The sequence below is a fragment of the Symphodus melops genome (assembly GCF_947650265.1).
Source record: "Symphodus melops genome assembly, chromosome: 5".
Classification (NCBI taxonomy): domain Eukaryota; kingdom Metazoa; phylum Chordata; class Actinopteri; order Labriformes; family Labridae; genus Symphodus; species Symphodus melops.
This window is the reverse complement of record NC_136695.1, coordinates 2824407-2838987: the sequence shown is the minus strand read 5'-3', so window position 1 is coordinate 2838987 and position 14581 is coordinate 2824407. Positions and strand designations below refer to the sequence as shown.

Sequence of the window (14581 nt, the reverse complement as noted above, 5' to 3'; positions counted from 1 at the left end):
AATAGGTCAGATTAGTGATTGTCATCGCTGGCACAGCGATGTAACAGTTTGTCAGCAGGCTTAAAACCCACCTCATCTCCGGCTCTCAGCCTGTAGGGTAGGGATAGGGTTGACTGGAAGTTAGGCTGAGACAGCATTTCCATCATGGCGGCTGCTGCCCATGAGCCTCCAGAGGCCCCTGCAGGAACAGATGGCTGACATCACTCAGGCTTTGTCCGTTTACAATCACAGTCTTTGGTTTTGCCATGATGAAGAGTTAATTTCAGGATATGTGGGTTTTGTATTTCCCTTTGTTTGAGTTCTAATTATTTGCCTTCTGTCTCAGATCGCTTCCAGGCACAACTTCTCAATCTGCCGTGTGACTGCAAGGTGGCCAGCTTCTCCTTCAGACAGGTGACTTGAAATGTTTTTAATAATATCATTAAAGCAATGGTCATGGGTTAGCAGGAAGATATGATGTTGTTTTAGAGGACTGACATTTAAGGGATACAGCAACAACAGAAACAGGTACCAAGACATTCAGAAAAAAACATGGCAAATAATTGAGAGAATATAAAAAAGAAAAATAACAGGAGCATAGTTATTGTCCACCTATATTCTCCTCCTCTTCTTCAGTGTAAATAAGTGTCAGAGCTCCTCAAAACGTGTTTTGTTTCTTTCTGGCTCCATGTCCTATTGTTTACAGTGAGAAGGCAGACTCAGAGGGCAGAACAAACACCTAGCTGTGGGAGTGTCACCCACCTGGGGGAGGGGCTACTGCCCTTTGTGATGTCATGAAAGAAAAATATCCAAACGGCCTGTTTGAGCACACATTTTCTGAAAAGTGGAGCAGGCAGAAGTCTTTTCTCATCATTGGGCGGTTTATAGACAAACTAGGGACACCTATAATATTTTTTAAGTATTATGGCATTTGTTTTAAATGATTTGTGTAAAATGCTTCTATTCCCCTTCTAGTTCATCAAATCAGCCATCTTCTGAGGACTGGAAAGGTGCTGCGCTGATGGAGCTGAGGAGGAATGTTTTTCAACGAATGACCACCAAAAATACAAAGAACATGTAGGAACTACTCTCTTTGTCAAATTGATACTTACATTAAAACTACTCTTCTTGGGGCACTGGTGGTGCAGTGGTTAGTGTGCACGTCCCCATGTATGGAGGCTATAGTCCTAAACGTGGGTGGCCTGGGTTCGTGTCCGGCCTGTGGCTCCTTTCCTGCATATCAATCCCCACTATCTCTTCCTGATTTCTGTCTCTATCCACTGTCCTATCTATGTAACAAAGGCACAAGAAGCCCAAAACAAATCTTAAAAAATGCTCTTCTCTAAACATATTAATGAACTTTCTTTGCTAAAAGACAAATGTAGTTTACTTACAAAGCCAAATTGTTCATTGTGTTACATATATGTTGTCTACATAGGAGGTATTATAGGAATGTGCCACATGAAACACATAAAGTGATTAAAATCCAGTATTTCCTGTGTAAAAATGTCTCAGAGTCCTGACTGTGTACAGTGAGGGAGAAGCTGGAGTCCTGCTGGCTGTGTTGTTGTCAGAGCTGTGTTTACATGGACGGCTCCTCCCCTTGTGTATAAAAGCTACTTTAGTCAAGAAGAAGAAAATACTCACTGATTATTTGGATGAAGAGTTTTTAGATCATTCTGTGTCAGTTTACATGAAGCTACCAGCTAACTAAAGAGCGCTAACATTAGCATGGTAACACAACACGGGACACGGGCAATTGCTGCTCGACTGAAGGACAATTTTGTCCACCGCTTAAACTAAACTCCTCCATGCCAATGCAAGTAAAGTATGGTTGGTGGTGTGGAGGCTTCAGTATGGAGGAGGCGTGGCCAAACAGCAGTTTGTTTTGGTTTCCTGCTAGAGCTCAAGGATGACACCTACTGGATCAAAAAACGGCCAAACTGTGAATGACTTGTTCTGTTGTCCAGAAATCCACAAGAAACAGAAAAGTACATCAAATAAGGTTTTGAAAGAGTACATTTAATGCCTTTTATTCCATCAATTGTCTATTATAAAACAGAGTACATACACTTTTTCCACATCAGAGTGGACATAAAGCCTCTCAGAGATCAAGAAAAGAAGATTGACCATGTTTTTTAAAGATTTATGGCGCATAATTACAGTGCACATCCCTGGACCATGATGGGTATATCTAAGATGTTTTGGGGCTATTTAATTAGAGTATAAGGCTCAGTAAAGTACACGTTTAAAGGGAGTTTAACAAGAACCTTCCTGATCTGAGGTGTATTTTGTCCTGACCTTGTCGTCTACCGTTCCCCATATAAGCGATGTTTTGTAAACAGCAGACTTTATTCACGCTCAGGGCTCTATAAGCCACAGACTAGACTACCATGGGTGTGACGAGGACTACTGCAAACTTGTCTTTTAGCATTATGAATGCACATTTTAGAAAGTGACATGAGGATTTATTTTCTCTAAAGCTTGTTGTTTTAAAGTTCTTCCTAAATCTCTATTTGACTGTTTAAAGGGCTAAAACAGCAAATGCACTCTGAACAAGTTTCTGGATTGGACTGGGAAATCTTTCCCTTCCCTGAGAAGTCCATGTGGGCAATACACATCATAAAAACTACACAAAGAAACATATATAAAGGTTTCAAACAGAACCCCCATTCGTGTCATTACGTTTACTGGTGAGTGAGATATGAGTCACAAAGTCCAACAGTTAAAGGTATTAGTGTTATGGCAACAATGCATTCAGCTACCCAACTGCTCATTATCAGAAGTGAACCTCCTCACTGTTGGTAAAGGTCTGAACTCTGCATGAAGCAGGTGCTGAGGGTCCTCCAGGATTCCTCATGAGCACGCAAAAAATAAAGCCGATATCAAAGTTTAAAATCGTGCAGTTCCTCGAGTGTCCACTAGAGGTTGGAGCTCCAGGAACACAGGAAGTCACAAACACACCCCAGCCAAAAAAGCAGTTTTTACAGCATAAATAAACATCTTTACAGCCTGATACAAAAAAACACGAATATAGGTCTGATTAGTTATTTTCCTCATGGGCACATGGGGGTGAATATTTTAAAATGGCTCCGTTTTGAGCGTTTGAAAACGATGCGTGTTATTCATACTTGATGCATAGCTCACATGCAGGAACCACTGGCTGATGTCACTCCAGCTCTGTCCATTAATATTTACTACGCTCTACGCTCCTGAGTGGCTTACTTGAAAAACATGGCTGACAACATTCAAGTTAACGCCAACTAACATTCTGCAAAGTGAAACTACATTTCCCAGCCTGTTTTTGTGAATAATGCAAGGTTTTCATGGGAAAACATGTTACAGTGTGTTGAAGGTTTATCACCACTACCTGAAGAACATAGCTCGTTTTTTTACATATTTTTTATAGCTTTATTTTTTTTCACATATTTATTTGTATTTTTTGCATATTTATTTGTATTTTTTCCTTTATTTTTTAAAGTGTTCAGAATCTTAAACTTTTAAAGTTTGATTAATATCTTTGATTAAGAAGTTTTAAAATCATTGAGTTATCTTTAATTTTAGGGATCCCTACTCTGATCCTGCATTTGTTTATGCTACTGAATGTCTGAAAAAAAAAGTCTCTTTTAGAAAGCAGGAAAAGGGCGATATGGTCTGGTCATAAGATCGGGTCCTTGTGTACGGAAACTAAAGTCCTCCAATCATACGACCCAGTTTTCAGTTCGACCTGTGGCCCTTATTCCTGCTTCTCATTCCCAACTTTCCTTCTCTGTACACTGTTCAGTCCATATAACTGCAAAACAAATACTTACAAAGCAGGAAAAACTGTGTCATCATTGCCCCATTTACAACCAGGAACCTCAATGTTCCAATCACTTACATGCTGCTTCAAAATAATGATTCAACAATAAAATCTCATTTTAAGACACACACCAGATATGGTGTCAAGAACTATTTACTGTTTACTCAATGTGGACGCTTAGCGTGGAAAGGTAAAACCACATCCTCACCTTTTGGGGTCACCAGTAACCCCACAATGTCAATGTTGCTGTTTTCCATTGCCCTGTCCCATCAACAACTCAGATATATAACAGGAGCAAATGTGGAAGAGTAGGATCATAACAAGCAGAATGGCCAAAGTGCGTCCTGAAATATCCACACAGGACCATCTTTTACCCAAGTCCTGCGTCTTTAAAAAAGCAGAAACATACACCTTCCATTGGCTGGTGTAAGACTGGGCCCAATGTCTATATTTGACACAAAAACACTGATGCGTTAAATGGGTCCATCTTGAGTCTGAAGGCAGGACAGACCGGCTCCCTGAAGGTGGTGTCAATGGTGTGGAGATGGGTCATTTCATCAGAGGAGATTTTGTAGAAGGACAGAGTGCCAGCAGGCCAGTCCAGGTACACCCCCACTCTGTTTGAGACAGGGACGGGAATTGTTCTTCTTATGTTTCTGAGCAGCACGGAGTAACCTTCATCAGAGCAGCTCAGACTCCAGGACTGATCATTCCTTCCCAAACAGCTGTCGTCTCCCTCCCCCTTCCTTTTAATGCCTTCGTACGTCACTGCGATATAGACGTTTCCCGTCCACTCGACCTCCCAGTAACAACGACCAGTCAGACGGTTTGTACAAAGCAGCTGCTTCCAGTATGAAAATCTCTGTGGATCTTCAGGATACAGCTGCTTCTCTTTGACCACTGACAGCTTCCTGTTGTTTTCTGATACTACGATCTTTCTGTTTGCTGTGTTCATGTCCAGTGTGAGCTCACAAGAGTCTAAAGAAGATGGGAAAATTAAAGTCAGGAGCAGTTATGTGAAAATGTAACAATTCCAGATAAGACAAAATCAAAGTATTTTTTGCATAATAGGTGGCTGAATGTGGAATCATTCAAAGAGACAGCTGAGAGATTGTCTGTCCTTGGTACACAACTAGCCAACCCTTCTCTTGATATTTTGTCAATTGAACATTTTTACGTTTTACTCTACAGCCTTCATTTTAAACAACAAAACTTACACTTTCTTAGACCAGGTTTCATTGACTGTGGGCCTCCATGGTCCACCCTGATGCAAAAAGAAAAACACGTCAGCTCTTTTAAACAACAAAGGATGTTACTCCTGAATGGTTTGGATGCAACTTCATGACTAGCTTAAGCAAACTACAGACACACTTATCTGACTATACCTTAGAGTCTGCGGTTTCAGCAGGCCGGAAGAAAGCTGCTTCACTCCTGACTTTCCTGGATCGTTGTAGCTCAGGTCCAGCTCTTTCAGATGGCAGTGACCGTACCCCAGAGCTTTGGCCAGGAAACCACAGCCTTTCTGTGTGATCAGGCAGCCGGACAGTCTAGGAACACAGGCACATTTACAAGGTTTATTTCCCCCCCACACACTAGAGTGCGTTTCTTTTATTGTTAGAACTGCTGTTGGAAGTATCTTTTTGTCAAAGTCAGTTCTACGAAGAGCTCAACAGGCATGTTCGGTCATGAGCCGTGAAATACTCATGAAATACTTGAAGTCTGGCAGGACAAACTCTGGTTAAAGTCTGATGAAACAAAGGGTCTGTTTGGGTTCACACATGCAGCTCCTCTGGCAAATATCAAGAGTTTTTCCAGGAGTTTTCTGCAAGTGTGAAAGCCCTAAAAGTAAGTAGAATAAACCTTAACTTGTCTTTGTCCACCTGGGGGGATACCAGGTTGTTCCTCAGGTCAGAAGAGATATATAAAGTAGATTGTTCAAAGACTTGACCGCACTATGTTAAGTATCAGTAAAACAATATAGCACTGTGTCATCAGCATACATGTAGAAGCATGACAATGTGAGAGAGATGAAACAATATCGTTTATACACGTTTATAGTCATCAGTTGAACACTACTGACCTGAGAACCTCCAGTGTACAGTGTGGACTCTCGAGTCCACCGCAGAGCAACTTCACCCCTGAATCGTGCAAGTCGTTGTTACTCATGTCCAGTTCTCTCAGATTAGTGGAAGGGGAGCTGAGCACTGAAGACAAAGCTTCACAGCTTCTCTCTGACAGACTGCATCCACTCAGCCTAAAGAAGAATCAGAAGCAAAATGGAGACTGTGAGACTATTTAAAGTAGTACTTTCCAGTTGATTCAACATGTGTTGTTTGACCTACAGAGCTTTAGTGGAGGCGTTCACAACTGGCAGCAGCCTCAGAAGAGCGTCCTCTGATGCAGAATATTTCTTCAGGTCAAACACGTCCAGATTGTCTTCTGATGACAGTAAAATGAAGACAAGAGCTGACCACTCAGCAGGAGACAGTTTATCTGCGGACAGACTTCCTGAACTCAAAGACTGTTGGATCTCCTCCACCAGAGAAGAGTCCTTCACTTCATTCAGACAGTGAAGCAGATTAATGCTTCTCTCCTGGGAAACATTTTCATTCATCCTCTTCTTGATGTACTGGGCTGTTTGCAGATTGAGTTGTAAACTGTCCCCTCTCTCCGTCACCAGGCCTTTAAGGATAGACTGATTCGTTTGCACAGAGAGACCTAGAAGGAAGCGGAGGAACAAATCCAGGTGTCCTTTTGGACTCTGTATGGCCTTGTCCACAGCACTCTTGTAAAAGGCTTCAGGACTGACACCCACCAATTTGGACCACAGAGATCTTGGTTTTTCTTCTGACAACAGATTGACTCCAGAGTTGAAGAATGTCAGGTGGACATGAAGAGCAGCCAGGAACTCTTGAACACTCAGATGCACAAAGCAGAACACTTTATTCTTGTACAGTCTGCGCTCCTCTTTAAAGATCTGTGTGAACACTCCCGAGTACACCGAAGCTTCTCTGACGTCCATGCCACACTCTGTCAGGTCTGATTCATAGAAGATCAGGTTGCCTTCCTGCAGCTGCTTAAAAGCAAGTTTTCCCAGAGACATGATCATGTCCTTACTCTCAGGACTCCAGTTGGCATCTTCCTCAGCCCCTCCATCATACTTGATTCTATTCATTTTGGACTGCACCACCAGGAAGTGGCTGAACAACTCAGTGAAAGTCTTTGGGAGAGTTGGCCCCTCTCTAGTTTTCAACACGTCCTCCAGAACTGTAGCAGTGATCCAGCAGAAGACCGGGATGTGGCACATGATGTGGAGACTTCGGGATGTCTTGATGTGAGCGATGATTCTGCTGGCCTGCTCCTCATCTCTGAATCTCTTTTGGAAATACTCGTCCTTTTGTTGGTCTGTGAATCCTCTGACCACTGTTACTGTGTCAATAAACTTAGGGGGGATCTGATTGGCTGCTGCAGGTCGTGTTGTTATCCAGATGTGTGCAGACGGAAGCATTGCCCCCCTGATGAGGCTTGTCAGCAGCACGTCAACCGAGGCGGACGCTTTGACATCAGTCAGGATCTGGTTGTTGGTGAAGTCCAGAGGAAGTCGGCACTCATCCAGACCGTCAAAGATGAACAAAACCTGGAACTCTTGAAACTTGCAGATTCCTGATTCTTTGACTTCAGAGAAGAAGTGTTCAACAAGTTCCAAAAAACTGAACTTCTTCTCCTTCAGCACATTCAGCTCTCTAAACGTGAATGGAAAGGTGAACTGCATCTCTTGGTTTGCTTTGCCTTCAGCCCAGTCCAGAGTATATTTCTGTGTTAAGACTGTTTTGCCAATGCCAGCTACACCTTTAGTCAGCACGGTTCTGATCCGTTTATCTGGTCCAGGTGAAGCCTTAAAGATGTCTTTGCACTGAATAGCTGTCTCCGGTCTGTATCCTTTCCTGGATGTTTTTTCAACCTGTCTGATTTCATGTTCATAATTGACCTCTGACGTCCCTCCTGCAGTGATGTGGAGCTCTGTGTACATCTCATTCAGAGGAGTTGGATAGCCTTCCTCATAAATACCATCAAACACGTTTTGAAACTTTTGTTTCAGGCTGGATTTAAGGTTACTACGGCAAACTGGAGCAAGAATTCCTACAAGGTAAAAGACAGCACAATTGTGAATGTGCGAACATTTATGGTTTTATCCTTCAAGTTTCAAAGGTTAACACTAGACTGTTTAACGAACATTTGTGGAATTAATTAATGAAACCATATGATCCGCTTTGTTGACATGTTTTACTCTTGTTTATTTTCAGCAGTAATTAAAGGCCTCTTACTGTTCTGCAGAGAAGTGGCCAAGTCCTCCAGCTTCATTGTCCTCAACAACTCCTGTGTGATCTTCAGAAGTGCCTCTCTGCTGCTCCAGCTCAGCTCATCAGTCATCTCTCCTTCTCTATTTTGATCCCCTGAGAATTCTGGGTAATCTGCGCTCAGAGCCTTTTCAAACTTCTTAAGCTCAACCTTCACAAAAGCAGCAATGTTTTCCTCCAGAACCTGAAATTAAATAATATTTATATGACTTTCCATTTAGAATAAGAGAGGTTCTATATTTTGAACCCGGGCCCGGATCCGAGAACGCTTTACCCCAAAGTCCAAATCATTTGATCAGTGTGAACACAAACTGTACTCTGGCACTGTGCTCGAGTCTGTTTCAAGAGGTGCTCTGCAGAGAACTTAACAATTTCCAAATCTAATGAAAGTAGCAAAGGTCATACCGTTAAATAAAACTGGAGACACACATCAATTCTCAAATTACAGACCTGTTTTGCTTTTCCCACAATTTTCCAAAACCATAAAATGACTTTTAATTAGCATACTGGAACATTTCATAGAGAAATACAACTTACTTTCTGACAATCAGTATGGATTCTTAAAAAAAGGTCAACATCACTTACTCTAGCAGAACTCGTGAAAGTAAAAACTAATTCCCTCGAAGATAAGAAACACGCAGTTGGTGTATTTATTGACCTAAAAAAAGCATTTGATGCAATTAACTATAAAATGTTAGTCAATAAACTAGAAAGATAGTGGGTTGTCTTAAGAGGGTCAAAAGCTATTTTGGAAGCACTTTGTGAAAATAAAGAGTTTGGCTCTAATTGCTTGGGCATTATGGTGTGGTGTCCCACAGGGATCAGTGTTGGGCCCATTATTATTAATTCTGTTTATCAATGACATAAGAGACATATTAAAGTTTTTATTATTTAAACATTTAAGCTTAAGGGGGGCTGTGTGATCAACTCAAAACTCCACTAAATTAAAAAAAACAACCTTTGACTAAATGTTGTAGAAGACCTTTACATGTCTTTTAGGCAAACTACAGTATATTTTTTCTGTTTTCCAAATGTTAAATGGTAACTACATTACAGTACACACCTTGAATATGGAGCCCAAGTCTGTTTTACTTTCGCTGAAAGCCTCTTTGTGAACTCTGTGAAAAAAATTTGAATCATTACAAAAGATAAACAAAGAAGTGCTTTTATAACTAAAACATTGGGCTTCAAGATTAAAACAACCAAGGAAATATGTGTTTGATTGGTGTTATATAATATTTATAACCTTAAAAGGAAGAATTTGCTACATTTTACTAATTAAATCATACATTAAGTATATCCTCTTTAAATGCATCATTAGAACATAGCCGTGTTTAGAGCAGGTTTATATGGACGGCCGGCTCCTCCCCTCCCGCTGTTTTAGTAAAGGACTAGAGAGAAGAAGATCATGCTCACTCATTATTTGGATGAAGAGTTTTTAGATCACGCTCATTCTTTGTCAATTTATACAATATAAAGCTACATGCTAACGAAAGCGCGCTAACATTATCTTGCAATCACTAGCCTACTAACACGCCATAGGCAGGGAAATTGCCTTAATTTTGCCTAATTATGGTTTGTCCCATTAATAACTGTTGTGTGAACGCGAGGGGAGGGGGTGGAGGCGTGTCTCTGCAGGACAGCGGAGGCTTCAGGATGGTTTGTTTTGGTTTAATGCTGGAGCTCAAGGATGACATCTACTGGATCAAAAAGTTGCACATTCTTACGTTAAAAGAGAATTTGTGTCAAAAATGTCTGTTGACTCACTTTGAACGATTAAAAAAAATGGGCTCTCCAATCGACATGTCGCTCTTTATGGACACACCACTTGGAACAGGAGAATCTTTTCTTTCCTGCTCAGTCCTAAAATAAAATATATTATTAACAAAGCACAAGAAATAAAATCCATTTGTGCAAAAACGTTTAGACTTACTCTAAAATTACATCATACCTCTTGAAACAAACAGGCTCTCCCATCGACATGTCGCTCTTTATGGACACACCACTTGGAACAGGAGAATCTTTTCTTTCCTGCTCAGTCCTAAAATAAAATATATTATTAACAAAGCACAAGAAATAAAATCCATTTGTGCAAAAACTTTTAGACTTACTCTAAAATTACATCATACCTCTTGAAACAAACAGGCTCTCCCATCGACATGTCGCTCTTTATGGACACACCACTTGGAACAGGAGAATCTTTTCTTTCCTGTTCCGCCCTAAAATAAAACGCATTATTATAAAATATAAAATAAGATTAGACAATCCTTTATCAATCCCCAGTGGGGAAATTCAAGTGTTGCAGCTGTAAAATACAAGAATAGCATATGACCCTGTTACATTAGGACAAGCAAATTAAGGTCCAAACAATACACTAAAAACTACACAGTACATAAAAAAATCAAGAAATAAAAATCCATTTGTGCCAACACTTTGAGAGACTGATCATACCTCTTGAAACAAACAGGCTCTCCCATCGACATGTCGCTCTTTATGGACACACCACTTGGAACAGGAGAATCGTTTCTTTCCTGCTCAGTCCTAAAATAATTTTTTTTATAAATTAAACTAAAGAAATAAAATCCATCCAGTTTAAGAGACTTACTCTAAAATTATCTTACCTTTTAAAATAAATGGGCTCCCCAATGGACATGTTGCTCTTTATTGACAAATTGGTGAGTACAGAAGAACTTCCTTTCCGTGTGGACCTTTAATGTGGAGCATTAAGAGATATAAAGACAATAAAAAAAAAAATTAAAAAAAAAGTGCTTGAAAACTTCTGTGGACTCTGCAATTGAATTGTACCCCTTGAAATAAATGGGCTCCCCAATGGACATGTCGCTCCTTAAGGACACACCACTTGGAAAAGGAGAATCTTCGGTTTCTTGCCAAGTCCTGAAAGAAGTGTTGCATTTACAAAAGAAAGTGAGAGAGAGAGAAGGGGAGAGAGGCAAGCAGTGACTTCTAGGGCAGGCTGAGTAATGAAGCTCTTTAAAAGGGGCAAAACCTGCACACCTTCTAATGGTTACTTGGCCCGAAAGAAAGTTAATTCATCGACTTCTGGACTTCTTTATCTTACCTCTCATGTGAAATCGGGATGTCATCTTCCTCACGCTGAGTGGTGTTGGAGGACGGGACCCTCTCACCTTCCTGTTCAGATTTACTCATGGTCGAATGTTTACTTTAAAGCTTCAGCGAGGAACATTAGCTTGTGATGACCTGTGGACAAAACCGGGCTATTTATTTCTGCTGATCTTGTCCTGTACATTTTTAAAAAGTTTGCTGACAAAAAATCTGATCCTCCTGTACTTTTAATGCCTATATAAGGTTTAAGGTGGGGCATTTTGCCTTTAAGGTTAAAGTTGACCTATTCTTCTGATCCCCATCAAACTCACATATATTTACAATGCTGGATGTCCAAACTAAATGAGGGCAAAGTTTCAGATCATGAGGTAAACGTAGGTTGGAGTGTTCCCAGGATGAGTCTGCTCAACAGCTTGTTCTGCAAATCACGCCACGAGACGTCTTTAAGCCTCTACATTAGCTGGTGAAACCTCTGACTGTCTTCTATCAGCACAGACAGGAGCCCTCCCCTGGCAGCCCTGCAGCGTTCTGAAGGCTTCCAGAGAGGTGGCCAATCAGAGGAATGTGGGCATGTGGGATTGGGGGGCCTTAAAGAGACAGCAGCTGAAATGAACCGTCGCATGCAGAGGCTGAAATCTGAGTTTATACTGACGCCATAGATATTTGAGATGCACATCATACAAAGATTTTTTATAGGTTTCACAGACTGACGACATGAAAGGTGAACATGAGGATAAAATTAGATCTTTAGCTGTCCTCTGTTACGAGGTTAAATTAGAAATGTGATCTTATGAATAAAAAATGCCTGAAAAATATCACCACGGTTTGAGCCATGATAAAAACATGAAAAGAAATAGATACAAATATGCCTATACAGAAACCGGCCTTTAAACAAAATCATCGTTTCCTTTGAGTTATGTAGAGTTAATAATGAAGAAATTCTCAATCTCATAAATGTCATGTAAAAAACAAAAGTAGCTGCAAACTACTTCAAACATTGAGCCATTGCGAGTGGAGATTTTACCGCTTCTTTGAACTCTTTAACGATTGGACTCTGAGTTGGACAAAATGAGCAGTGAAAGATAACGTGACAAAGTTAGAGCTGACCTTAACTTCTTTACCAGTAGTTAGTAACATAAAGCTTCTCCGTTTGCGAGATGAACAACGGATTGATTGGTTGATTAAAAGCCATGTATTTTGAGCTGGATAAAGGTTTTAAAGGTTCAATCAGTGAGCTGTGTAGAGAGTGAGATGATGACGCTCTCCTCCTCTGTGATCATGAAGGAAACCTGCTGTGTTGAAGCTTCTCTGACAACAATGCAGCAGCCAGTATGTCCTCCTTCTAACTTTAGATTCTGCTCCTGAATGCTCTGGATTTGATTGGACCAGAGAAGGTAGGCGGGGCTTTGGACGCCCCTGGGTTTGCCAGATATGAGAGCAGTTATCAGGTGAACAGGTGTTGCAGCGATGGAAGCGGGCAGTGGAACTGCTTCAGATAGAAGTGATTGTACCCGAGCTAAAAAGCCTCTGCATGTTTCTAATAAGCTCCAGCAGCAGAAAGCTGCTCAAACTAGGATCAATGTTGGAGATGAAACATGGAGAGAGGTTAGAACGCAGAAAGCTTTACAGACCCATGCAGAGCTGGCTAAACACTGAAGCTACAGTGTCCACCACATGCAGAGCTGGCTAAACACTGAAGCTACAGTGTCCACCACATGCAGAGCTGGCTAAACACTGAAGCTACAGTGTCCACCACATGCAGAGCTGGCTAAACACTGAAGCTACAGTGTCCACCACATGCAGAGCTGGCTAAACACTGAAGCTACAGTGTCCACCACATGCAGAGCTGGCTAAACACTGAAGCTACAGTGTCCACCACATGCAGAGCTGGCTAAACACTGAAGGGGGGGAGACAGCGCTTTAATATTTTAATATTTATCAAGACTGCAGTACCCATTATAAACACAAGGTTTCAGAGTTGCTTCTTTAAGTTCTGCAGCACAGTAATATGGAAATTGAAAGAAGTACTTACTCTTGCAATTCTTGCTGCTCTTTCCTTTCCTATTGCTTAGATCAGCTAAAAAAACAAGTTTCTCTAAAAAGACTCAGGACAGTTTCCTGTTTGTTACAGTGACACTGCTCCACACATATCAGCTCCACACCAGAAAAACTCTGGTATGCTCAGATTAAATATAAAGATCTGAATATTCCTCCACTTAACTAAAGACCAATAAAGTTCTGTTACATTACAGCCTGCCGTCTGATAGTTAATCATATAAACGTCATGTAACATACCTGCGAGTGTGTCCGTTTATGCTGTGAACTTCTGAATATAAAACCTCTTTTGTTAATCCTCTCGTCTCTTGAAAAAAAATTGTTTACATTTTTATTTCCTGTTCGACAAGTTGTGCTTGTCTAACTTCTCCTTTACTTAAAAACAAAGATAAGCCCTTATTTTTCCTTTGTTTTGGAAACCTTCATGTTGTATTGTGTTTGGCTGAGTTTGCACGGGTTGTTGTTGTTCAGCATTTGACTCTTTTCTTTCTCAGGTACTTTTACCTTTTATTCTCACATTTAGCTCCTCCTGCTGCTGCTGCTGCTGACAGGAACAGACTATCAATACAGATGTTGACTTTATGACTTTGACGTTGACATTTATCTCTCTGAGAAGAGTTAGACATTGACCAACAGAACTCCACACTGTTTTGAATATGTGATCTGTCACAGCTGCTCATCATAAATAACATTAATGCTACAGAAGGTGAATTCTGCTCTTCATTAACTGTTGATCTCGCCACATCACACTTTAAAAAGGAGCAGCCTATAATTACAAAGACTGTTGTTATAACATTTGACTCTGTTCAGGAAGGTTTGTATTGTCACTTTAATCTGCCGTTTTATTTGTAGGAATATGTTGAATCATCTGTTACCGTCCATCAAGGAAGTAGCCTATTTAGCAACGATTAAATGACCACTAACGCTGCACTTCCGCTTTCAAATGAACAGTTTTTATAAGAGAAGAGGTTGATAAAAGTGGGTAAGAGAGCACTTCTCGACTGAACAACAAACAGAGATATATCTGATCCCGTTTCTTACCTGTGCCTTACTTTAAAGACTCTTCTTCTGCGGTGCTGATGAGTCATTCGTCCTACACACAGAAGCAGAAGTGAAAGAAGGGCGGTCCATGCGAACTATGTCTAACGCCTCTTTCACCTCCCAAACCCTGGAAAGTCCCTGAAGCAGCAGGTAAATCTGATATGAGATTATGAGGTGAGATTATGTTTGTTTTGTTTTTTATGCAAAAGAAGCAGAAGGAGGAAGAAAGGAAAAGACGCTGGTTTAACTGAATCCAAAGGAA

The 14581-nt window shown here is 40.8% G+C and overlaps 2 protein-coding genes across 3 annotated transcripts in view; one reads left to right on the top strand and one right to left on the bottom strand.

Moving 5' to 3' along the window:
* LOC306824505 (uncharacterized protein) overlaps positions 1-1718 on the top strand; it is a 30270-nt gene extending 28552 nt beyond the window's left edge. For both annotated transcript variants that reach the window (XM_079344684.1, XM_079344683.1), the window contains exons 10-11: positions 326-393; positions 955-1718. In XM_079344684.1, the coding sequence (XP_079200810.1) occupies positions 326-393; positions 955-978 (92 nt within the window). In that variant the 3' untranslated portion in view covers positions 979-1718. The remainder of the gene's footprint in view (positions 1-325; positions 394-954) is intronic.
* A 262-nt stretch (positions 1719-1980) lies between these two features.
* LOC306824262 (protein NLRC3-like) lies at positions 1981-14372 on the bottom strand. The gene is made up of 12 exons (XM_079344340.1): positions 14320-14372; positions 11219-11358; positions 10945-11034; positions 10761-10847; positions 10073-10180; positions 9203-9257; positions 8107-8323; positions 6124-7921; positions 5862-6035; positions 5167-5328; positions 4999-5045; positions 1981-4759 (listed from the first exon to the last, which is right to left on the bottom strand). The coding sequence occupies exons 2-12, from the start codon at positions 11305-11307 to the stop codon at positions 4227-4229; spliced, it is 3360 nt and encodes a 1119-aa protein (XP_079200466.1). The 5' UTR covers positions 11308-11358; positions 14320-14372; the 3' UTR covers positions 1981-4226.
* Positions 14373-14581: the final 209 nt, after the last annotated feature.

Coding starts and splice junctions, on each gene's coding strand:
- LOC306824262 (XM_079344340.1), bottom strand. CDS start 11,307: ATGAGTAAATCTGAACAGGAAGGTGAGAGGGTCCCGTCCTCCAACACC. Junction 9,258..10,072: donor AGGTATGATGTAATTTTAGA/GTAAGTCTAAAC, acceptor TTTTTTTCACAG/AGTTCACAAAGAGGCTTTCA. Junction 4,760..4,998: donor GAAACCTGGTCTAAGAAAGT/GTAAGTTTTGTT, acceptor CATCTTCTTTAG/ACTCTTGTGAGCTCACACTG.